Source organism: Aptenodytes patagonicus, chromosome 17 (genome assembly GCF_965638725.1).
Source record: "Aptenodytes patagonicus chromosome 17, bAptPat1.pri.cur, whole genome shotgun sequence".
NCBI classification, from domain to species: domain Eukaryota; kingdom Metazoa; phylum Chordata; class Aves; order Sphenisciformes; family Spheniscidae; genus Aptenodytes; species Aptenodytes patagonicus.
The window spans coordinates 4,409,355-4,432,752 of NC_134965.1; the positions used below are offsets into that span (position 1 = coordinate 4,409,355).

The 23,398-nt window shown below is 53.7% G+C and overlaps 1 protein-coding gene across 1 annotated transcript in view; it reads left to right on the top strand.

Moving 5' to 3' along the window:
• The window catches only part of ATP2A3 (ATPase sarcoplasmic/endoplasmic reticulum Ca2+ transporting 3), a 60,647-nt gene extending 37,249 nt beyond the window's left edge, over positions 1–23,398 (top strand). Inside the window, 15 exon segments of the mRNA XM_076354316.1 lie at positions 250–338; positions 3,031–3,133; positions 3,385–3,516; positions 5,860–5,985; positions 7,088–7,306; positions 7,792–8,127; positions 8,221–8,441; positions 9,168–9,370; positions 9,482–9,567; positions 10,205–10,338; positions 10,775–10,892; positions 11,522–11,639; positions 13,636–13,649; positions 13,652–13,708; positions 18,074–23,398. Of these exon segments, the coding sequence (XP_076210431.1) occupies positions 250–338; positions 3,031–3,133; positions 3,385–3,516; positions 5,860–5,985; positions 7,088–7,306; positions 7,792–8,127; positions 8,221–8,441; positions 9,168–9,370; positions 9,482–9,567; positions 10,205–10,338; positions 10,775–10,892; positions 11,522–11,639; positions 13,636–13,649; positions 13,652–13,708; positions 18,074–18,097 (1,980 nt within the window). The 3' untranslated portion in view covers positions 18,098–23,398.

Genomic DNA, 23,398 nt, shown 5'->3' on the forward strand with positions numbered 1-23,398 from the left:
GGCTCAGCATCGCTCCTCTCCGATGGAAAAAACAAAAAGAGCTGGAGGAGGCGAACATGAAAAAGGCAGGGGAGAGCTGGAAGGATTCGGGGACGGCCAGGAGCGGTGGGCGACCAGGGAGGGGGCTGAGCCCGGTGCCGGCGGGGCCATTGCTGGGATGGTACCGGCTGGTGGGTCTCCCGGCTGGGCACATGGGTTGTACCGAAAAATAGCTGCCTAACGCTGTGTCTCCATCTTTCCCCCTTGCAGATGTTCATTATGGAGAAGGTGGAGGGCACCCAGTGCAGCCTGCACGAGTTCAGCATCACCGGCTCCACCTACACCCCCGAGGGACAGATGTGAGTGCGGGTCCCCTCCGCTTTGTGGGTGACATGGGGTGGCCCTGGGCTGGCAGCACGGTCAGGGGGAGGCAGGAGGGTCGAGTTCATGACCACGGCTGGGGGAGCCCGGGCTCGCCCTGCGAGCTGGGGAGAAAGAGGGGTTTTCCGCGGCGGTTTGCAGCCATGCTGAACCCTGCCTATGGAGATACCTGCTGGGCACTGGTTTTTGGCTATGCTGGGCTTGCAAGCGTTGGGTGGCTGCCCGTCGCTTTCGGTGGGAGCCAGGGCAATTGTTTCACCGTCCCTCGTCGCCGGGTCCTGCCCGACACAATGTGGGGGGCGTGCGCCCCGGCTCTGCCTGCTACCCTCCCACTGCTCAGCAAAGGGGCTCCCGCACGCTTGGCTCTCCCTTCATTAGCAATCCCGATAAAACGAGCCCGCTTTGAACCGGAGAAGACGGCAAGTGTGGGAATAGCGATGAACGAGGCTTTTCGCAGTACGTGCTCATTCTCCAAATTTCTGAAGCCTGTGCATTTTTGGTATCAGCCGGCAACTGTTGCCCCTGCCCCAAGCAGGACCCAGGGCTGGCAGCTTGTCTGGGAGCCGCACCGCCGGCGATGTGTGGAGGGACTTGCAAACGGCTGCAAACCCCAGCAGGAAGGTGCTCCCCGAGCCCCGCGTCCTCGGCAGGGATGGCCGAGATGGCTGCTGTGCCCACGGCACGATCCTACTGATGTCAGGACACATTTCGGGGGAGACGCGGGCTTTGCTGAGCTGCAGCCGAGGGCAGGGAGTGGAAGCCAGGGGCTTTTCCCTGGTGCATTATTACACACATGGGGTTTTCCTGTCATTGTGTCTGTTTATTCCCCCTCCTTTGAAAGGAGGTGATGCTCCTCAGTGTGGGAAAAGTCTGGGAAGGAGGAAGATGAGAAGCTCAGCCGGTGGTTGGGACACTGTCCGTGCCCCTTCACTTTGCTGTGTGATCCCGGGCGAGTTCTTCACCACAGTCTCTTCTGCTCATCTGTGGAGCGACTATAATTCATCCCAGCCTTGGACTTAATTTCATGAATATTTATAGAGCCAATTTGATCCTTGGCTAGGAATCTCCATTAAAAAGTGAGCCAGGTCATAAGCTGGTATCAATCAGTGCATTTCAATTAAATGAGGAGGACCGAGGAGCTGAACTCGTGTCTGCTAACCTCTGAAGCTGCAGTGTCCCCTCTCTGCCAGGGACTGCCTGTGGTGAGGCTCTGCATTGGTCTGCAGCAATTCATGTTGCTTTTGAGTTTTGTTTCAGCCCCGTGCTCGCCTTGCGTGTCGAGGGGCGTGCGAGGGCTCGCTTAGGTGTCACGGAGGGAAACCCCTCCATTCCCCTGGGGCTGGTGGGACTGAAATGCTTGGAGGGCTCGGTGGCTTTGCTTTAGTCTGGTCTCAGTGTGGGGAATATTACGTGCTTGGCCTCGGGTTTGCTTGCGTCCCCACACAGCACCCATCCAGCAGCACCTTTGCTGATGCCTTTCCCGGCATGCAGATCTTGTCCAGCTCTGTGCAGGGATAGCCAACGATGGGGACGTATCCCCCATCCCTTCCCACCAATATCCAGGGGATCACACACTGCAAAAAGCATCCCCGGTATTTCCACCTTCCCAAACATCAAAACCCGGCCCAGAGTGTCTGCAGGATCCCTCCTCCACCCGCTGCCTTCCCCCTGCCCATGAGCCCGGGGCTGGGCAGCATCCTCTGGGCAGGAGGCAGTGGCTCTCCCCTGCCCGTTCTCAGCCCAGCACGGCTTCGTGTCCCTCAGCAAACAGATTTTTCAGATTTTCTTGGCCGCTCCCTGTTTTCCGCTCCTGAGCTGTGTAACAAGGGTTCCAAAATGTTCTTTCCATTGGGAACCAGCAGTGGAATAAACTGATCCTAATAAATGCCTGACAAATTATTTTTCCAGCAAGCAGATGACCGGCTGGGTTTATACAACTCTAACCTGCAGTTACCTCTCCTGGAGCCGGGATAATTTTTTATTTCCCCTGAAAACCACCACTGCCATTTCTGCCACTGGGCAAGAAGCAGCGTCCGGCTTGACTGGGTTGTTTAGGGCTGTTCCTTTCCAGCGACGTTTGTGCTCCTTTACATAGCAAAGAGCCGCTGTTTAGGAAGCAAAGGCCACAGTTCGCCGCTTGCTTAGAAACAACCACAGCAATGTAGTTGTTAAATTTGTCTGCTGCTCTTAAATGCTCCCTTGGGTGCCCTTTGGCTCTCCGGAGCGCGAAGCAGCATCACGGGGAGGAGAAGGGACTTGCTGCCGGTCCTACAGCTCCTCTGGATCCCCAGCAACTGGAAACCCTTGGGGGAGTGAACATTAACTTGAATTTCTTTGCCCCTTTTCTCGTCCATCATCTTTATCATCAGCCTTTTGACAGCCCCTGCTTTCAGGTCCAACGCTCTTTGGAGCTCCTCTGCAGCCCCCTTTATTCTGGGGCACTTCCAGAGTTTATTTACCTCCTGTGATGATACTTTATTTGCAACTAGTCCTGCCCTATTTGGTAAAGACAAAATGCAAACTCAAGCGTTTATTGCCAAGCCCGGGGCTTCAACTGAGCTCCTTCTCCCTCTTTTCAGAAAATTTTACAAGGGATATATAGGAGAAGCTAAGTATTATTTGAACTTGTAAGCTGGTGTAAGGCTTTGGGGGTTTGTTTTCTCCCCGCAGTCTGAAGGACAAGCAGCCGGTGCAGTGCGGGCAGTACGACGGGCTGGTGGAGCTGGCCACCATCTGCGCCCTCTGCAACGACTCCTCGCTGGACTACAACGAGGTGCGGGGGGCACCAGGGCCGGGGTGGTGCGGGGGACCGGCGATGCTCTTCCTTGCGCTTTGGGCCACTTTGGGGCAAAGCCAGCTGAGGTTTGTCCCTTGGGATCCCCTGCCCTGGCTTCAACTCATCCCAAGGCGATGCTCTGGGAGCCCCGGGATGGTACAGTGGGCGACAGCATCCTTGGTTGGAGCAACAGGTAGAGGATGTTCTGTAAAGCTTAAGCTCCTTTTTTTTTTTTCTCTGCCCTCTAGTCCAAAAAAGTCTACGAGAAGGTGGGGGAGGCCACTGAAACAGCCCTGACGTGCCTGGTGGAGAAGATGAACGTCTTCAACACTGACACCAGCAAACTGTCCAAGGTGGAGCGAGCCAACGCCTGCAATTCAGTGAGTGGGGGGGAGGCCCCTGTGAGCTCCGGTGCCGGGGGACGGGAGGGAGAGGAGGGCTTTGGGACGACTGTTATTTGAGCAATAACCGCTTGCAGTGATCTAAGGGACTGATCTGCCACAAGGATGCAATTTCCTGGCTCGCAGGGGGCTGAGCTGGTTTTGGAGCAGATAGATAGTGCAATGGTGTGTGGGGGGGGGGGCTGATGCTGGGGTCGTGGGGACTAACCTGAGTCCACATGGAGCTTCGGAGCAGGTGATCCCCGAGGCTCAAACTCAGCCCAATCCCTGCTCAGCCGGGAGAGACCCCCTCGGTGATGGCCAGAGCTGCGGCTGCAGATGAGGAGGTTTGGAGTTTTGTAGCTCTGCAGCAAATCTTTAGGTGCCCGGTTTGCACTGAGCAGCCGTCCTCCATAGCGTGAACCAAACCCCGTTCCCCAGAGCCATGCCTGCCTGAACAAGACTTGCTCTTTGGAAACATCTGTTTTTGATGTGAAAATATCCTGTGCTGGCTATTCCCCTACTCCAGCTCTCCAGTGTCTCCCTGTTTTCTTGGTGAAAATACACTTTATTTCATGTCTGGATTTGCTTGGCTTTGGTATCATGCTGTTAGATCTTACAACGTCTTTGCTTGCTCGAAGGAAGGGCTCTCTGTTCTGGCATTTTTTCCCCAGATAGATCCGAGCAGGTCATAATAAATCCCGACTCCTTTCTGATAAGGAAGATGGAATTTCCCAGCTGTACATCAGTCCGGCAGCTGCTTCGTTACGCATGTCCATCACTACCCTTCCACTCAGATGCCAAGCTGGGTTCGGTCACTGGTGCTTCTCTCCTTACTCTTGTGTTTGGTCAGGGACAAAAAACCCTTCCTTGGAGTTTCCTGGCAGCGTTTCTTCAGTGCTTCTTGATTTTGCTCCCAGTGGCTCTGTGCTTTGAAATCTGCGGTGGGATTTCGGGGTTTCCACAGCGGCTGGCTGCTCCCAGGTGTCCTTGCCGCTGCGCCGAGCGTGCAATGCCCAGCGGGGACAGCACTGCTTTTGTGGGCACAAAACTTCCTGCCTACGTGTAGTCACTGCACTCGTACCCTGTGCTGGGTTTGGCCTTCGAGAGCTGCTTGGTGTTTCCCTGGTGTGTCCACAGACAGTGCCCGCGTTTTGCGTGGGCAAATCCCCTTTGTGCATCTCTCCAGCTCCCGCTCGCAGCTTCGCTGCAGTAGGAGCATCCTTTTAACTTTGAACTTGCAAGGTTTTACCACAAAAGGAGTTTTCTTTTCCTTTGTCCCCTTCACTAATTTATTTAGATTTAAGTTGCCGTAGAAGTCCTGTGCAAAAAGCTGCTTGTGTCCCCATCACAAGCAACACCCTCCTGGCAACAAAAAATAATAATCGTATAAGCAGTTGAGCCATGCAGAGCAAGGTTGGCATCAACGTCCCCGCTGCCCTCTCCGGAAAATACTTTGGCTCGGCCCCAGATGCCCTGCTCATTAAATGGCTTTTTTGGGAGAAGATGTGTCCTCCTGGGAGCCGGGCTCAGCTGCCGTGATGCTGATGTGGATGCGCGAGAGGGGGATTGGTCTGAGGAGGACTGGCTGCTATCTTGCTGGGTTTTTGGCTCCTTAAGTAATTAACTAGTAGCAATAGTAGAGCGGGGTTTGGGGTGTGTTGGGGTGCAGGAGCCTGTCTGTGGGCACTGCCTGGGCCCATGGATCCATGCGCTGGGGCAGCCCCTGCCCTGTCCTGCAAACCTGCAGGTACCATTTGAGTGAATGGTTGTTACTGCTTAGCTGGCAGTCCTCAGGGTAATTAGCATGTCCTGAAATGAGCCTAATTAGTCTCAGCTGCAGAGCTGGTTAATTTGATGGAAACCAATCCAGCCTCGTGTGATGGTGGTGCTCCCACTGGCCCCTGTGGGTGCCGGATCGGGGCAAACCCCTCAACTGTAATGAGTAGGATGCAATTCCCTTTCCTGCAGCGCAGCTGGAGCCCAACGGGGTGGGGGGGAAAGTCTCCCCCACCTCTCTGGCAAACGGGGCTTTACCTTAGGCTACAGCAGCTGTTTGGCATCCCGTGTGGAGTCAATAAAATAAAGGTCTGGCGCATGCTGGCATGTGCTGTGGGCTGGGCAGCAATGGTGTAGTCGGAGGGGTTAAAATTCTCCCGAAAAATTGCATAGGGAAAGCTCCTTCTGCTTTTCGCACTGTCCCATCCCTCCTGGCTCCTGTGGTTGCCTTTCTTCTCCCATCACCGGTGCTGTACTGGCTCAGCAGGGTTGTTAGCCAAGGCGGAGAGCACCGGCTGCTGCGTCTCTGTCATGTCCCGGCTCAGCCCCATGTTGTCCCCGCAGGTGATCAAGCAGCTGATGAGGAAGGAATGTACCCTGGAGTTCTCCCGCGACCGCAAGTCCATGTCGGTGTACTGCACGCCCACCAGCCCTGGCCACAACTCCGCCGGCAGCAAGATGTTTGTCAAGGTAGGGGAGAAAGTCCTCAGCACCCTGCAGGATCCTCCTTCCCCATGCACACCCCAGCAGGATTTGGCCCTTACTGCAGCGGGCAGCGATGCTTTGCAGTTTGTCTCCTCCCTTAGCTGTCCAGGGGTCCAGGAGCCAGCAGGTAGACTGGTGTGGTCAGGGAGGAGGCGAGTCTTTGCAGTATTGACAAGAAAAAAAGGAGGTAAAATGATTTAGAGGGAGGAAAAGGCACTGAGTGTGCTGGTGCTGGGGCCAGGGGAGAGCTGCCCCTGTGCAAAACTTGGGCACTTGCTTTTATTAAAGGCTTGGACCCTCCGGACACCAGTAATGCCCAAAGGGCGTTGTACGGCTTTCCGCTGTAACCAGAAAGAAAATAGTGTTTTAAAGGGCATTTTCTTCCCAAGAGAAGATGCGGAATTTCCCCCCCGCTGACTCCAAGAAGATTTGTATATTGTTGTTCCCGCCGGGAGATCTTATTGGGTGGGTGAACTCTGTCTTCCAGGTCAGGTTGGGACCCTCTGGAGCCACCGCATCTGTGGCCCTGCCAGTCCTGGGCAAGCTTATTTAAGAGGAGCAATAGAAGGATTGCAAGTTTTATATTAGAGAGCAATGCCAAGGGTCCTTTGTAAGGTCAGAAGGGACGGGGTGAGATGCTGTGATGCTAAAGGACATGTTTTCCTGAATCGCAAAGGCATCGCAAGCATCTGCTGAGCATCCCGCAGGCAGCGCGTTTTTTCAGCAGAGGCTTAAAGGCCCTAATCCCCTCCAGGTCTGAGGGGGGATCCGTGGGGCGGGAGTATCCCGCGCAGACGTGTAGGTTTTGCACGAGTCAGACGGATCCCCGACGGAGCAGATCCTGTCGTCTGGTGACCTGACGCGGGTTCGTCCTTCCGGGCCGCGGTCCCTGTGCGCTCGGTCGGAGGCTGCCATCTAGTGCGCTGAGCCGCCGTGCCAGGATGTGTGTGCTGGAGTTTTGGGGAGATTGCCTTCTCCTTTGCCCAAACTGGGTGCCTCCCCTCCCTCCGGCACTTCCTTTGGTGCTGGCAAGAGATGCTCATCCTCCAGGTTCATTCCAGCCCCTAAGCCCTCCGCTCCTCCCCAGGGCGCCCCGGAAAGTGTGATTGAGCGCTGCACCCACATCCGTGTGGGCACTGCCAGGGTCCCGCTGACGGCCCCGGTGCGAGAGAAGATCCTGGCCAGGATCCGGGACTGGGGCATGGGCATTGACACGCTGCGCTGCCTGGCCCTGGCCACCCACGATGCGCCTGTCCGCAGGGAGACCATGCAGCTGCATGACTCTGCCACCTTCATCCACTACGAGGTACGGCACCGGGGGCTTGCTCCAGGAGCTTTTTTTCTTTATTCCTGAAGTTTTCCCACCCACTTCCAGCTGTTCCAGCAGTATTTTCTCTCTGGTTTCTCCATGGGCACCAGGCAGTGCAATGGCTCAATTCCTCCTCTGCAAACCCTGGGGCAGAGCTGCATGCAGCAGGGCCGGTCGTGAGGCCAACAGCCCAGTCCCACTGGGCATCCATCCCCGTGGCATGACCGCTGAGAGGGGCCTGGGGACTACCAAGAGGGACGGGGAGGAGGGGAGCAAAGCAAAAAGTTGTGAGGAGCAGCAGAGGGGACGGGAGCATCCCATTGCATGGGGGCTAGAGGGTGCATCCATGGGGCTGTTGGTAGGAAACCTCCTGAAAGTTTCCTCCCAGGGGAAATCCCTGTGCCCAGCGTGGTTTCACAGCGGGGAGGGAAGCGGCTGCATCCGCAGGGGTTAATGTGGGTCCGGGGCTGTCCCCTCCCCAGAACAACCTGACCTTCGTGGGCTGCGTGGGGATGCTGGACCCTCCCCGCAAGGAGGTCACCTCCTCCATTGAGATGTGCCGCAAGGCCGGCATCCGCGTCATCATGATCACTGGCGACAACAAGGGCACGGCGGTGGCCATCTGCCGCAGGATCGGCATCTTCTCGGAGAGCGAGGACGTGGCTGGCAAAGCCTACACGGGCCGGGAGTTTGACGAGCTGCCCCCCGAGGAGCAGCGGCAGGCGTGCCGTGACGCACGATGCTTCGCCCGCGTGGAGCCGGCACACAAGTCCCGCATCGTCGAGTACCTCCAGTCATTCCATGAGATCACCGCCATGGTGAGTCCCCCAGGGACACCCCACCACCCCCCTGGTCCCCTCCTCTCCGCCTGACCCCATCTCTTGCACCCCGCTAATTACGGCTTCGTGCAGACGGGCGACGGTGTCAACGACGCCCCAGCCCTGAAGAAAGCAGAGATCGGCATCGCCATGGGGTCGGGCACGGCTGTCGCCAAGTCGGCCGCTGAGATGGTGCTCTCCGATGACAACTTCTCCACCATCGTGTCGGCCGTTGAGGAGGGCAGGGCCATTTACAACAACATGAAGCAGTTCATCCGCTATCTCATCTCCTCCAACGTCGGGGAGGTTGTTTGGTGAGAGCCCCCCACACTGGGCACCATGTTGAGGGGAGCGGTGGTGGGGATGCGTCCCCTGGGGCAGGTGACCTGGTCGTGTTCCCTGCCCCTGGCAGCATGTGGTGCCCAAAATTGTAACCCTGGGTACCAAACCGAGCAGCTCTGCGTTGTCCCCCAGGGATAGGGGGATGTTCCGTTTGCGGTTTTATAAACACACCACCCCCCAGGAGCTGTTTTGTTAATGCATTGCCTATTTAAGCCCGTGCCAGCGTCTAAGACGGGTGTGGATATCTGTGGACAGGCTGTTGTCACCAGGTCACACTGATGCACTTTGCATCAGGTCCCGGGCAGCTCTCCCTGTCCCCTGCCCGTCCCTCCCAGTAACTCAGTGCTGTCCTCAGCCACGTGGGTGCAGCCTTGGGATCACTTGGGCATCCTTTGCCCTTGCATTTCAGCAGGGGTATTTGTGCTGGGAACGGGAACCTGTGTGGCCGTCAGTGGTTGGGTTTCGACTGCAAAGCAAATTTTAATAGCTACAGGAACAAATTTTAGCTGCAAAATTCAGTCTTGGACTTCAGGCTCCTGACTCAGGGCTTGCAGGTTCATCTGCAGGACTTTGGGTGACTATTCAGTTTGGGGTATTTGGATCCAGGGTTCCTGCTCGCTCTCCCCTTGCACAACACGGACACTTTCTCTGGCTGCCCTGGAGCTCATCTAATTTGGCATCTGTTTTTTTCCCTGCAGCATCTTCCTGACGGCCATCCTGGGCTTGCCCGAGGCCCTCATCCCCGTGCAGCTGCTGTGGGTGAACCTGGTGACAGATGGGCTGCCGGCCACTGCGCTGGGCTTCAACCCCCCCGACCTGGACATTATGGACAAGCTGCCCCGCAACCCCAAGGAGCCCCTCATCAGCGGCTGGCTCTTTTTCCGCTACCTGGCCATCGGAGGTGAGCCCCCACGGGCACCGGTGGGTAGAGGATGAGGACAGGCACGGGGTACCATGGGGTAGGGGCCTCCTTGCCAGGTGCTGGGGGTAAGGGTGTCTCTCTCGGCCACAGTGTACGTGGGCCTGGCCACAGTGGGCGCAGCGACCTGGTGGTTCTTGTACGACGCCGAGGGACCGCAGGTCTCCTTCCATCAGCTGGTGAGTCAGGAGGGGAACGGGCCGACGTGTTGAGCAGATGGGTGAGGGCATGGATTCAAGCGCTGGGGTCTTTCCTCTACCTTTCTTCTGTGGTGGTTTGTAGTGTTCCCAAATTCCTGGTGGAGAAGACAATAATTTAAAATAAAAGCAAATTCTCTCCCTCAGGCTGATGTTTCCAGCCTTGCTTCTGCCAGTGACCAGCATGGTGGGAAACTTGATTCAAAGAAGCTGAAAGTAGCTCCTGCACCTGATCCCACATTGAAAGAGATTGATTTTTACACTACTGTAGGTCTGAACAAGGTGGTGGGAAAGTGGTTGCCATTGCGCCCCAATGTCACATGCAATGGAAGATGTATTTTTGATGGAGATGCGTGTGTGCTCAAACACCTCACTAACTACATGTGAAAATCTTGTAAGCCGCTATCCAGCCATAACCCCAAAGCCCCAACCACAGCAGAAGCTGGGTCACTTTAGACAGTTTTATCAGTTACTCTGAACTGTGGGATATTTAACAGCACCCCTAATAATCAGGATTCACCATGTGCCCCCCCAACCAGTCGACCTCTTCCTCCTCTTGCCTGCCTTTCCTACACTGCTGCTCTGCCATGTATTTACCAGTGGTTTCCTGTGCCGACAGAGGAACTTCATGAGGTGCACCAAGGACAACCCCATCTTTGAAGGAATTGACTGTGAGATCTTTGAGTCCCGATACCCGACCACAATGGCTCTGTCTGTGCTGGTGACAATCGAAATGTGCAACGCTCTGAACAGGTAGGGTGGCCGCAGGATTGCTCTGTATGCTCTACGCGTAACTGATTTTGGGTAGGATCTCTTCGAGCGTCCGTTGGTGGGCTGAGGGCTTTGCTTTGACTCAGCAGAGCCATTCGGAGTGTTCTCACAGAGGACCGCTGGGCTCACTTTAAATAAACTCCTCCAAGCCAGCGTGCCGCTGTCAGTAGCAGTGGAGGAAGCGCTGGATCTGCATCTGTTAGCAGTTTGGCCCTGTTAATGACCTGTCCTAATCCATGCATGGCTGGTTGCGTTGAGATGGGTGTCCAGATCCAAATTGCAGCAGAGCCTGAAGCTGAACAGTCTGAAAGAGAGGGGCTATAGTGTACAGCCTTGGAGAGGAGTGGGAACCCCCAGCTTGGGCAGGCGCAGGGAGCAGGAGGTTATTGGGGCTAATGCTGTCCCCTCGCTTTTGCAGTGTCTCTGAGAACCAGTCGCTGCTGCGGATGCCACCATGGCTCAACATCTGGCTGCTGGGGGCCATCGTCATGTCCATGGCTCTGCACTTCCTCATCCTCTACGTCAAGCCTATGCCTGTGAGTGCCCTGTGCCACCTCCGCGTGCAGCCCAGGGGGCTCCTCCTGTGGGCGAGGACATCCCTGGAGCTTCTGGGACGGTTGTCCCCAGCGTGTGTCCTCAGGACCAGGTCCTGTGACTCGAACAAACATGGGGACCAGGAGAGACCCTGCCCCAATGAGCCTTTACTAAAGTCAGAAGCTCTTCTTATAGGCAATGCAAAGGGCTATGGATATCTCAGCTCCTTTTGGAGGCATCGCCTCCCTTTGCAGTCCAAGGCTGGTGATGCCTCGGTTGATGCCTAAGGGCGCTTAAGATGAAGCGGGTCACTGTGCCCAGGAGGTTACATTGTCCGTTGTCCCCCGCTAAGCGCCTGTGAGCACATACAGTCCTAGCTTGTGCCTCGCTTTCCTCATCTGCAGATGAGATGAAGGACATCATTGTTTTTGACTGATCTTGGCCAAGAGCCACCTTGGGATCATGACAGACCTTGAAGAAATCCTGTTCTTCGGGCTGTCTGGATCCTCCCTCCTTGTACCTGGGATGACCCTTTCTCAACCTGTGCCATACAACAACCTGACCTTTAAAACAAACAAAAAAAATCCCACCTCCTTCCCTATTGACATGTCCAATCCTTTCCGCCTTGCAGCTCATCTTCCAGGTAACCCCCCTGAGCTGGCCGCAGTGGGTGGTTGTAATGAAAATCTCCCTGCCCGTTATCTTGCTGGACGAAGGACTCAAGTACCTTTCCCGCAACCACCTGGACGGTGAGCATGGTCTGCACTACACTGGGTTATGTTTGCTCCATGGCGCTTTGCTTGGGGTTCATGGTGGCTCACCTCCTCCACTCGCGTGGTGTCTGCATCTGCATGTTCATCCGCCTTTGCTGTGAAAAAGGGACTTTTTCTCCTGCCCCCTTCCTTGCCGGGTGCCACGCCAGGCGGAGCAGTGGGTACTTGCATCTGCTTGAAATACTCCCTTAGGAGCTGGAGCACTAGATAAATCTGCCGCGTGTGTTTATCCAGCTCCTCTCGAACCTCTGGGAACTGGATCCCTTCTCTTATGAAGCAAAACAAATCAAGCACTGGTTTCTAACAGGAATCCTTTGGTTTTTTCCCTCGATTTTCCACCCCTCTGTGGCCATCCTTATCTTGAATTTGCTACCTCTATTTTAAGATCAAATGAGAGCTGAATGTGTTATAAACTGGTTTTAATGGGGTTGTCCTTGGCCGGCACCTCTCAGGATCCATCCTGTGGCACACACGGAGGAGAAGCAGCTCCTGTGGCACCTGGGCAGCAGTTCCCGTGTGCTCCTGGGCTACGTGCTGTAAATCACAGCATGTGTTTAGGCGGCCCTCCAAAGAGATGATATAATCTTTTCTTTTGTTTCTTGCAAAAGGTGTTGCTGTGGGTGATATCTCGGCGCTCAGTTAAACCTGCAGGTTTTTTGGCAGCGGCTGCCAGGCCGTGGCTGCCGAGCGGTGCCGTGCCTGCCAAGGGGCTGGCCCCTCTCCAGGGAAACAGATTTAATTCGTTTTTTAGGGTGTGTTTGCCCCGACAGTGATAGCAGGGAGAAGAAGGGCAGGAGAGACACCGTCCTTGCCTGGGGAAGATGTAGTGGCCCTGGGGGGCAGATGAGCAACCTGAGTGCGGGGACTGGATGTCCTTCCACAGCATCACCTTGCTCAGACTTCTTTTCTCCCCTTAAGCAGCCGGCGTCCTAGCAAACCCCTTCCTTTTGTCTTCACCCTTTAATAATGACCCAAGAAAACTGTGCGAAGCCACTCTTGCATTTCAGGGCTGAAGGCAGGTCCGTCCAGCCCTGGCAGGGAGGGATTTGGGGCATCGTTACAGCCCTGTTTGGTTTCTCATGGAGCAGAACCATGGAAATAGGGGATGGGAAATTATTGCAAGCAGGAAACAATCACAAACTGGTTGTGCTCCCCGTAGCTGGCTCCCGGCGCACTGGAGGTGCTCACGTCAGCTTTCCTTTCTGCAGTGAGCTGATGCGTAACCACCGCGATTGCTCAGCGAAGCCTCCGCTGAGAAATGGATGTGCAGGGGCTCCTATTTTTACAGACCAGATAGAAATTGTTTCTAGCTTATTTTTATTTAACTGTTGCGTCTCTCAACAGACTGATAGGCGCTTTGCATCACCCAAGCTTGTTTTATCATACCATTACAAGCCTGTAGCAACGATTTTATGGCACAGCACTGGACTGGGGCGTAGGAGGGCTGGTTTAATTCCTGGCTGTTACATCCCATGCATGCCCTCGGTCTTCACTTCACCATCTGTGATCTGGGGATGAGTCTTTCTTTCTCCCACACTTTGCATTTCTCTGTAAAAACTCAGTGCTGCTGGAGGAAGGGCTTTTCTTCAACTGTGCCAGTGCAGGTCTGAGCACAGCGGGGTTTCTGGCAGGCGTACGATCCTTTCGAGTCCCATCATACCAGCTCAGAGTGTTTCCTCCTCCCATGCCGTGCTCCCGACATGCCAGCTCCTCTGAGCTGCCCTCATCCCCATGGTCACGGTGCTGCTGATGCTTACGGGTCGCTCTGTGTCTCATCCAGCAAGGGTTTCCCATGCAGCTATTCAATCACGGCTATGGGGCAAAATCACGCTTAAATCATCACATTTGAAAGAAATAATTGAAATCCTGCATCTTCCTAATTCTTCTGGGCTTTGAAAAGGAAACAAAAAAACCTCAAAAAGCCACTTTTAAATGTGGTCTTGTGATTTTTTTTTTTTTTTTTTTTTACCAGGCATTCTCAGGACGGTAGGACACATGTGGAGCGGGGAGCACCAGTTGAAAACCTGCAGGACTCCAGAGCAAGGGTTGGCTTTCTTAGGTGTCTCATCCCCGAATGCCGTATTCCTGTGCTTCCTCCAAAGTCTTGCTTGTGTGTGGGGGGGACCTGCTTGGACCATGTCCGGGTGAACGTGGCTTGGAAAATCAGCCGATAATGGAGCCCAGGGACCCTGTACCCAGACAGAGTCTCCTTTCCCACACTGGCCTCTGTATTTTGCTTCAAAATAAGGTCTAAAAAGCCTGTGAAGCAGCCGTTTGCATGGCAGTTTTGGCCAGGGGGGGCCAGGCTACCGCTTGACCTCTGCAAGGAAATGCTTGGGGATGGTCTCCAGCGTGGGACCTTCTGAGGCCTAAATCTGAGGGATGGCCAAGGGTATTCAGTTGAGGGATGCAAATGTCTAGCTGTGAGTTCTGCTGATTCAGGTTTTGCATGGAAAATTTTCTGCTTTGATCAGCTTTAGATAAGTAAGTCGTGTTTCCATTACACTGGGTTTTCCTTGTCCTTGAAGCGGCAGAAAGCTGAGACTCTTCAGTTTTCACCATGGTCTGTGTTTTACATTTCTCTCCCCATCACCCCGGTCACTTCCAGCCTCTCGTCTTGCATGCTTTGCATGTATCGCTGCCTTCATCCATCTCTGGCCCCTCTGAGGTTTCTGCGCTCTCAGTTTTGGGAGGCAATGTTGAGTGTGAGACAGCAAGCGAAAGTGCACAGCCGAGTTAGGCTGGCTTGGTGCGACCTGCAGATGTTCTGGTCAGGAACGTGGAGATGTTCTCCAAAGCTCTCTCAGGTGTCCGTCACACAGATACAGGCTGGCAGGCTCACAAGGGCTGACCACCCTCAAGGACCTCTTGCCCTAGTATTTTTAATATTTGCCGTCCTCTGTGCATTTAAGTGTATTGCTTTCTGAGCCCAGTGGCATGCAGGAGGAAGGTTTCCAGGCATCTGTGCCAAGGCCTTGCAGAAGTCTCTTTTCTGAGTGGTTCTCAAAAGGTACAAAATCCAGACAGGACACTGAGGTAACCCCGGTGCTCGTGCCCCTCCGTGCGCCATCAGCCTGCTGCCACGGCCACACCGCTCCCCTCCTGCCTTCCTGCACCATCCCTTTTCTCCTCATCTTCACCATCTCGAAGCAAACCCATCGCAGGTGTCGGTGTTGCCACTGTGGTGGTTTCACTTGTTTTCAGCACGTTAAGCAGCAGGCCCTGCCTGGGTGCTGTTTCTCCCCTGTGCCGTCGTAAAAGCAGGGGCAAGTCAAGAAGCGTGTGCTTTCTGCAACACAGCTACACAACTGCCCCGACAGCAGCAGCGCCACTGCAGATCGGTAGTTTTGATGCACAAGAATTGTCTTGGCGTGTTTTGTCGCAGATTAGCATTTATGCAGCCGTTTGTCCTTACACCTGGGGAGAACGGCCACCCCTGGGCGATTTTGCAGGAGCTGCAAGGTGGTGGCCTTACCACTGGGTACCTGTCCCCACCTGTCCCCTCCCCGGCAGGCAGCATGGTGCTCCGCAGCCTCCTGCCACCGCAGCTGATGTGCAGGCGAGATTGCACCCTTGGGTGAGCATCTCCACTGCCGAGATTGGGCCTCTTATCTGCAAAATCGGTGTCATCTTTATGCTTTAACATCGTCCCAGAGGAGAGCAGCTGGCAGAGGTGGCTGTGCAGTGACAAGTGTGTCACGCTCCCTGCCAGGGCCAGCCGGGGCTCTGCATCCCTCCGAGCCAGCCTTGAAATCTGCAGGGACCAAAATCTCCGTGTCCCATCACAAAAAACCTGCAGCGCGTAGCAAAAAGAAGCTGCTCGCCCTCAACGCCCCCGTGCACCCACACCTGGGGATGAGGGCAGCCCTCGAACTCCCCCCCCCCGGGAGCAAAGGGGCTGCTGCAGCCGCCCGTTTTCCCTGCAGAGGAGGCAGGCATCCCTCTCCCCGGCGCGGCAGAGAGCCAGGAGCAAGCACCCGGGTCCGTGGCTGCCCTTGTAGGGTAATCTCTGTGTGGAGCTACCTTGGCTGGGCGCTGGCGCCGGAGGAGGAATGTGTCCCCACGGGCCAAGTTGTTGGCTTGAGCTGTGGGATGCTCTGAAGGAGAGCGGCACCACACCTTTCAATGCCGGAATCTCTCCAGATGGGATTTTACAGCTCTGCTGCCTTGCTTTTTGTTTTATTTTTCCTCTCTCCTTTTTTTTCCTGTGTGTGCACGTGCCATGCTTTAGAAATGGAAGAGCAGAGGGAAGCTCTAGGTGCTGCTGCCCCGGTAGTGCAAAGGAATAGCAGGAGGATTTGCCTTTTGGTTTTCTCCTGGGGTCTGGGGAGCTCAGGGCTGAAGCTCGGGGTGCCCTGGTGCAGTGGGAGAGATGTGCAGTTTTCAGAGCTACACGGGCTGCAGCGTTTCCCTCAGCGGAGGGAGTGATCTCGGCTGGTAGCTGCATCCCTCCAGCATCACCTTTTACGGGAGCCCGTTAAGAGGGAAGTCAAAAGCAATAAGGAAAACACCCTGAAAGGCCTCGGCTGTTCTGGTGGGGAGCAGATCTTGTAGGAGATGAGCTCGCATTGTTCGGTTGCAGGTTTGCGAGTATTGAAGGACTGTGACAGCCCTGAGAAACTTGGCGGTGTGAGGCAGGATCCAGATGGGATCGGGTGGATTCCGACCGCCCCATCAATCCTGCAAATAGGTCGGTGGATTCCCCCTGCTCCTGTCACCGGTGTGCGGAGAGGAGAGCCAGACACATTTAGGCATTTAGGGACCTGCAAATGAAAGCAGATTATCAAAGCAAAGTGGGTGCTGGACCCTCGGCTGCTTGCAGTTCTCCTGGAAACACCCGACTCGCTCTGTGCTGGGGGGGGGCGTTACTCAGAGGCCTGAGAGTAACGTTTTGAAGAGTACCCGCTGTGGTTAAACGCTCGCTGTCGGCGCTGCAGCCATGTCCCCTTCCTGTCCCTGCCTGCCGTACGGCGCGGCCGTCCCCCTGTTTGCACAACCACAGGGTGAAGCATTTAGAGGAAGCGCCGTGGCTGGCGAGTAACGGCCGGTGTGTCACCCGGTGGGGACTGTTCAGCTGCTGGAGCTGCTGAAGAGACACCCCTGCAACTCAGAGGAGATGAATTTTGATCGCTGCAATGAGATTTAATGCAGCGCCATCGCCAGCATCCCTGCTTCGCTCTGAAGCCCGCAGTGCGGAGGTCATCCAGAGGGGTGCTGCCATGACAGCAATCAACTTTATCTCAGGACACGAGGGCTGAGCTCTCCAGCCAGTGCTGGAAAGAAATTTTGGCAGAAGTTGTGAAAAAGTTTTTTTTCTTTCTCTCTTTCTCTCCTGTTATTTATTAATTTCCCTGGAAGCTTGTCGGCACCAGGGTTGGCAGCGTGGGAGCTGAGCTTTACTGGTAACCCCAGGCAGGACCCCTATTTATCAAGAGCACAGTAACAGCGGTCGTCTGCGAGATGTGTTTGGTGATGTGTGCAGCGATGAAAGATAGAGAAATAGGGTCGAAAGATTCATGATAAGTGATTTTTCCAACTCTTGTCAGAAAGTGCTGCCTTGTGGGTGTGTGGGGGTTTTTTAAGAAAAAAAAAAACCCCTGTTCTGGGCAGACCGAGCTGCCAGCAGGGTCTCTCCCACCCCCGGGCTGAAGAGTAGCTGCTGCCTCGGGGGGTCAGAGACGCTGCTGTCGACTGCTTGAAAATTGGGGATCTAGTTGGTGTGAGTCAAGCTCTGGCAGGGATTTCAAGGCTGCTCACACCGAGTTCAAGCCGAGCACTGTAGCTTTCCTTCAGGCCATGTGTTGCCTGTTACCTTCCACGTCCAACTCCGTCCATCAGTAGGGTGGGGAGTAGGGAGGAGGGCAGCCCTGGGGCTGGGACAGCGACTGCAATGGGTAGATTGGTCCTTGCTAGTTGTTCTGGAGGTATATATGGATGTAAATATATATAGTGTGTGCGTAAGTGGTGTCAGCTCATGGAGCAATATCCATCCGTCTGGCTGTGGCAGGGACGGGGCTTTGGGATGGGCGGTGGGATGCAGCGAGCTTCCTCCTCTCTGCACCGCTGCCTTTCCCTGGGTGCTCCCTGATGCTCTCGTTAGGAGCGATAACGATGGATCCCTGCCTGCTCGTCTTCCCGCTGTTCCTGCCTGCATGGCTCCGACTCATCCCTTTTCATAGCTCCTGCAGGCTGAGCGTGCTGAGCCCTTCCTCACCTGGGGACCGGCATCCTCCTCCTCGTGCAGCCTGAGCTGCCGTGGCTGCAGTCAGGCCAGCTCTGCACAGACAGGATCCCAGGTCCCTTCTGGGATCAACCCAGGAGCAACCTCTCTTGATAACAAAAACAGGGAGCTGGTTTGCTTTTGAACCCTCACCAATACTTTTTCTTCTCTTTTTTTCCCTTTGTTTCAGGAGAAGAGGACAAGAAATGACTGACACGAAGGAAACGCTCCTAACTAAAGGATCCCTAACTTGTAACTCGGACTGAAGTCTTGCATGCATGACCATCGCTAGAAGCCAGCAGGACATGCATGTGTCCGACTATCAGACAAATGCGGGTGAATCGTCGAAAAGAAAAATACTGATTTTGTTTTGTTTCGTAGCTTTCTTTTTCCTGTACATAAGAGTGCAATTACTGGACAGCTGGCGTAGGGTTTGGGGACGGAGCTGTGTGGACCTGGGTCATCGTAACGCGATTCCTTGAGGATTTGTTCCTGCAAAATTTGAGACCCTCTTTCCAATTTTCACCCGGATGGGTTGAGCTCAGGCAAGGCATCCTTCACAGGAGGTCAAGGGGGGGGAGTCGGGATTTTAGGCAATACGCTGAGCGCGGGTGGGAGGCTGCGTCCCCCAGCCGGGCAGGATGCACGAGGGCAGCTCGCGGGGCTGGGAAGGGCTTGGCGGTGGGCGAGGGCAGGGGAGGGAGGTGAGGGCGCCGTGGGTTGGGGTCACTGACCCTCGATGATGTCCGATGTTGTCGGTGGCTGCATCGCTGCAGCCGCTGCGCTCTGCTCCGGTAGCCGCTGTGCCTACAGGCTGCAGCAGCTGAAAATAGCTTCAAGGTGTGACCACTGGTGGTGTGGATCTCGCGGATGTGTGTTAATACGTTGAGGCCGGGTGCGTGTGGTGGAAGGTGAAGTTCTCCCTATTTATCACACTGTCCTGTTTGATCCCTGTGTTGTGGAAAGCCCTGCACCTTCTCAGGCTCATCCGACACCAAAGTGCGATGTAGTCTTGTCTGTTCTCCTCCGTCCGACGTCTGTTAGATCCCATCTGCACTATTTAAGCCATAGCCATCTTCCTTGTAGGGGCAACCATTTAAAGCAAAGCATGGGGATGACCGACTTTGCATTCCTCATGTCTACCGCTCACTCCTGGTCACACTTTCTGTACTCAGTTGATTTTTAACTATTTCCCTAGCAGGAGTAGAGCTTAAGTCCTTAGGAGCAAGTCCACAAGTTCGTGTCCTCTGCCTTGGAGGACATCGCTGTCTTGCACAGGGCATCCTTGACACCAGTGATCTGCCTTCGAGACGGGAATGAATGTATGCTTGTACATAACGTAGTCCTTCTCCGTGAGCGGTGTTTGTCATGGCATCCCTTTTTATAAGGCATCAATTTTATTTTATCCTCCTGGGATTTTTCTGCAGCAGGAGTGACACAGGCTGCAGCAAGTTTGTGGATCAGGAGTAGATTTTGGGATCCAGTAAACTGATCTTTCTCCATTGAGCTGCGTCAGCTGAGGAGCTGATAGCAGGTGATTTCTTCTCCAGCTCTCCAAATCCTCCCTCCTGTTTTCCTCACGTTCCCCTGTGATCCGCCCTGATGATATTTAGTTAGCCAGACCCTATATCTTTCCTTCTCTTAAATTGCAGCAACAGCTCTAGAGCCCGGTTTTTGGATAGCATTTTGCTCCTTTGCTGTTGGGTTTTTTCTTTTACCTTTTGCCTTTTAAAAGCTTCCAGTGCTTTTCTGTTTCTCTTTCACCTGGGCAAGAGCTACTCTTCCTCTGTACAGTAGGTGCCAAATATCATCCTTCCTTTCTTTTCTCCATCACCAGCATTGAAGATGAGCAGAGCCCCCAGACCAATGGGAATGTACAGAATTGTTATACTACTGAGCTGATTTAATTGTACAGAAAACCTTGCATGAAATGTTGTTACTGTATTTAATATATAATGTATTCAAGGAATTTTAATATGAAGCTCTTTAAAAAGATCTTTATAGACACTCTGTGGTTAGAAGATTGTTGCTGATTTTTTTTTTAATATTATTATACTTTGTCTTGAAGAAGTTTTATTTTTCAAATGTGTTATGTCTAATTGATTTAATTGGTGATCCCTTGGGGCAACCAATTCCTCTTTAAAGATTTTCACTGTGGATGAGACTCACCCTGGCGCAGAGGACCAGGGCATGACCCAGGTACTGCTTAAGCCTTCAAAATAGGGCTTCAGTAAGACTAACACTGTAGATGTGTGATTTGCCCTTCCCCGAAGGGGTGGATTTCACCTTGTTTTAGCACAGATCACCTCCAGCTCTCTGTGCAGGGCAAGAACCAGCAGGAATTTAATCCAGTACCAGCTCGGTGACTTCAGAGGAAACGGCTTCTGTGTTTCCCTGAGGCTGAAAACCAGTTTGGGAGAGGCTGGACCTGATTCAGAGCATCCCAGCCCCGTTCGTAGGGTCCAGCGGGGCTTTCAGCTGCCTGATGGCATCTCCTTGGGACACAGTGGCCTTGGTCCATCACGCCTGTGGGGATCTGCTTGGTCCATCCACTCCGTATTGCACCACCTGAATTAAGCTGGTTTCCCTGGGCTTAAGGTCTGGTGTAGGATTACTAATTTTATCCAAATATGTATGTGTGTGGAGGAGTTTCTTGTGTAAAGGTCCCACTAATGAGTACTGAATAATGGATGGGAGTCTGTAATATAAGGAGACCTAAAAGAAGGGGGGGAAAAAAAAAAGAGCTCTGTTTTAGAGCAGAGATGAAATCATGAAATTTTAACTCGCTATTAAATTCCTGCTGGTAATTTTTGCTTAGTCTCACCTGAGCAGAGAGCTGGGGGTGGTTGTACCAGGCATCCTTCTGAACCCACTAACAGAAAGGCTATTTGAAGAGATGCTGAGTTTGTTATTTTCTTGTTGGTAGAGATGCCGAGTTTCTGTTATTTTATCGTTGATGGAGATGCCGCGCTGCTGCAAGCCTGGGCAATGTCAGTCTGTTTGTCCAGTCACTGGCTTGCAATTCTGAGTTACCAAAATCCAAGCCATCACAGGCAAGAAGCCAGAGCCGTCTCCCAGCCAAAGGCTTGTTCTTTCCAGCAGCAGAAAATTGCATTTGCTTTTTAATTGTAAGCCTCTAGATCTACCTAGAAAATAGTGCAGGAAACCTGCACTAAGGCTACCTGGAGCAGGCATCCCACTTGCTAGGAGGGACCATTTTGACACATCCTCATTTCCCCTTCTGAACGGTTGACCACGTCTCTCTCTTTCCCCCCATCCTTTAATCACTTGGAATACAGGTTTCACTCCGTGCTTTTTGATTACAGAGGCTTATAGTTCAAATATTTTAATGAAGTAGAAGAATATCTGTAGATCTAATTGTTTTTCCTTTATGCTTTGGTGAAGGGTCAGGATAAATCACGGAGTAGTTATTTATTGCCTGTATGCTACCAGCAGCGTGGTGGGCGCTTGTACAGGCTGGAGCATGTTCTTGTGCAAACTTGGAGATCCCAGAGCCGAGACCATCGCTTTGGGATCGGGTCTTGTGTCTTACCGAGGCATCCGACTGTGTGCAATACAAGGGAGATGGACACTGGGTGGCTGTTTTGCCCAAGAGCTTGTTAAAAAAGGCAGCTTAGGGGCAAAGCCTCCGGGATCCTTGGTTTTTTGACAACAGAGTTTAGGAATTATTTCCTTTTCAGTTTTATTTTGATGGTGCTGCCTGGCATATTCAAAGTTTTTAAATAAAACTTAGGTCTTTCCAGCAAGACGTTTAGCATCCGTGGGCTGCTGTGACAGATCCTCCCCCGCGCAGGGAAGCAGCGATGTGAGATGCACGGCGGAGGACACGCTGGGATGGCAGCGCGGGGTTGTCCACGAGCACTTTATACTCCTTTCTCAGAGGGCAGGCACGGGGCTGGGTTACAGCCAAGGCGGGAGGCGAGGGTCCCGTGTCCCTGGAGCGAGCACCTGGGGTGGGGGGGGGTCCGCTTTGGGCAGCAGCTGTGACAAGTCTTTTGTGCTGTTTTGGGACGTCATGTCATTGTGGCCAGTTGCTGGATGAGCTCTTCCCCCTGCGGTGCATGGTCCCATTGGGAGGCACGTTGGAAAAGGAAAAAGAGGGATGCTCTTCAGAGCAAAGTAGTACTGCGTCCTATGTTTTATTTCTGTCCTGTGGCCACTGTACGGCTCAGGGTCTGAATGAGGTTTTTGATTTATGTGTGTGAGACTTTGGCACTGTGAAGATGTCGTACGTGTGTTTCTGATGCTCTGCTCAGCCAAGGCTGGATGGTACCGCCAGGCGCTGGAGAAGTCAAGAGTAGGAGGGACAGGCTTTACTGGAGGGGCTGGGGGACTTCATTCCTGTAAGAGCATCAAATCTGGGATTGAACCGGAGTCTCTGCTCACAGTGTGGATGGCAGAAGTAGCCAGAGGAGCAATAGGAAAACTCAGCAGCAATTTTTGGTTCCTCTTTTGTACGTCAGGTTGATAGTGCTGCTTCCCAGTCAGGGTCCTGCTCTGCCAAAACTCATCAAATAATTGCTGTGCAGGGGCTCAGGCTAACGCTGTCCCGGTTGGTGGGAGATGTTCATGAGGTTCGGCGACCTTGGCATCATACCACTCCTGGAACTCAAACACACAGGAGTCCCCAATACTGACTCCTAAGACTTACTGTGATTTTTGGTCCATACCTGGCATGGCCATCACCTTGTATAAATGATGCCAGAGATTCAGTCATCCCTGTTCAGTCCCACCTGGACCTCTTTTTTCCGCACTTCTGCAGTGGCAGTTTCTGGCAGGGTTTGTCCCCGGCAGGGAGACAGCCCCGGGGGTCAGGTTTTTGGGACGAAGGAGAAGGGCTTTACCTCGTGCAGAGCTTGCATGGCACAGTTTGGGTTAGGGTTTGCAGGGCTGCAGGGAGGAAGGGGACACACAGGATAAATTGTGCTCCCTGGACCTGTCCTCTTGGTGCCGTTCAGCTTTTGGTATGAGTGGGGCATTAAATGAGCCTAAATCTGTGTGCACCTGGAGCGATGGACGTGGGTACCGCCGGCTGGTGTCTGAGATGGGGACGCTGCTGGGTCGATCCGGGTGCTTGGGACCAAGAGGAGGGTGACCGCTGAGCTGCCGGCGGGTGCCCTCAGTGGCTTCAATCTGGGAATATGCTGATTTTTTTTTTTTTATGTGAGATGCCCGAACAGCCAAATCTAGAAATCTCTGAGTTTGTGCTTTGTAGTGAAAGGTAAATCATTATATCTTGGGGGGTGGGAGGGTGTTATATGAGGGGTAGAATTGAAAGAAACAAGGTTTCCTATTTTATTATGAGAGATATTTTTCCACTAAATTACCGCTTCCTAAATCGTGTCCTTTGTCCGACTGTAAATAGCCAGGTGTGTCATGAAGACGTGGGAAGGCTCCTCGTGGTCACATCCATACGATCCACTCTGTTCACACAATATTGGGCTGATTTGTTTTATACTTACGAAATTACAGAAATAAAAGCAATTTTACTGGA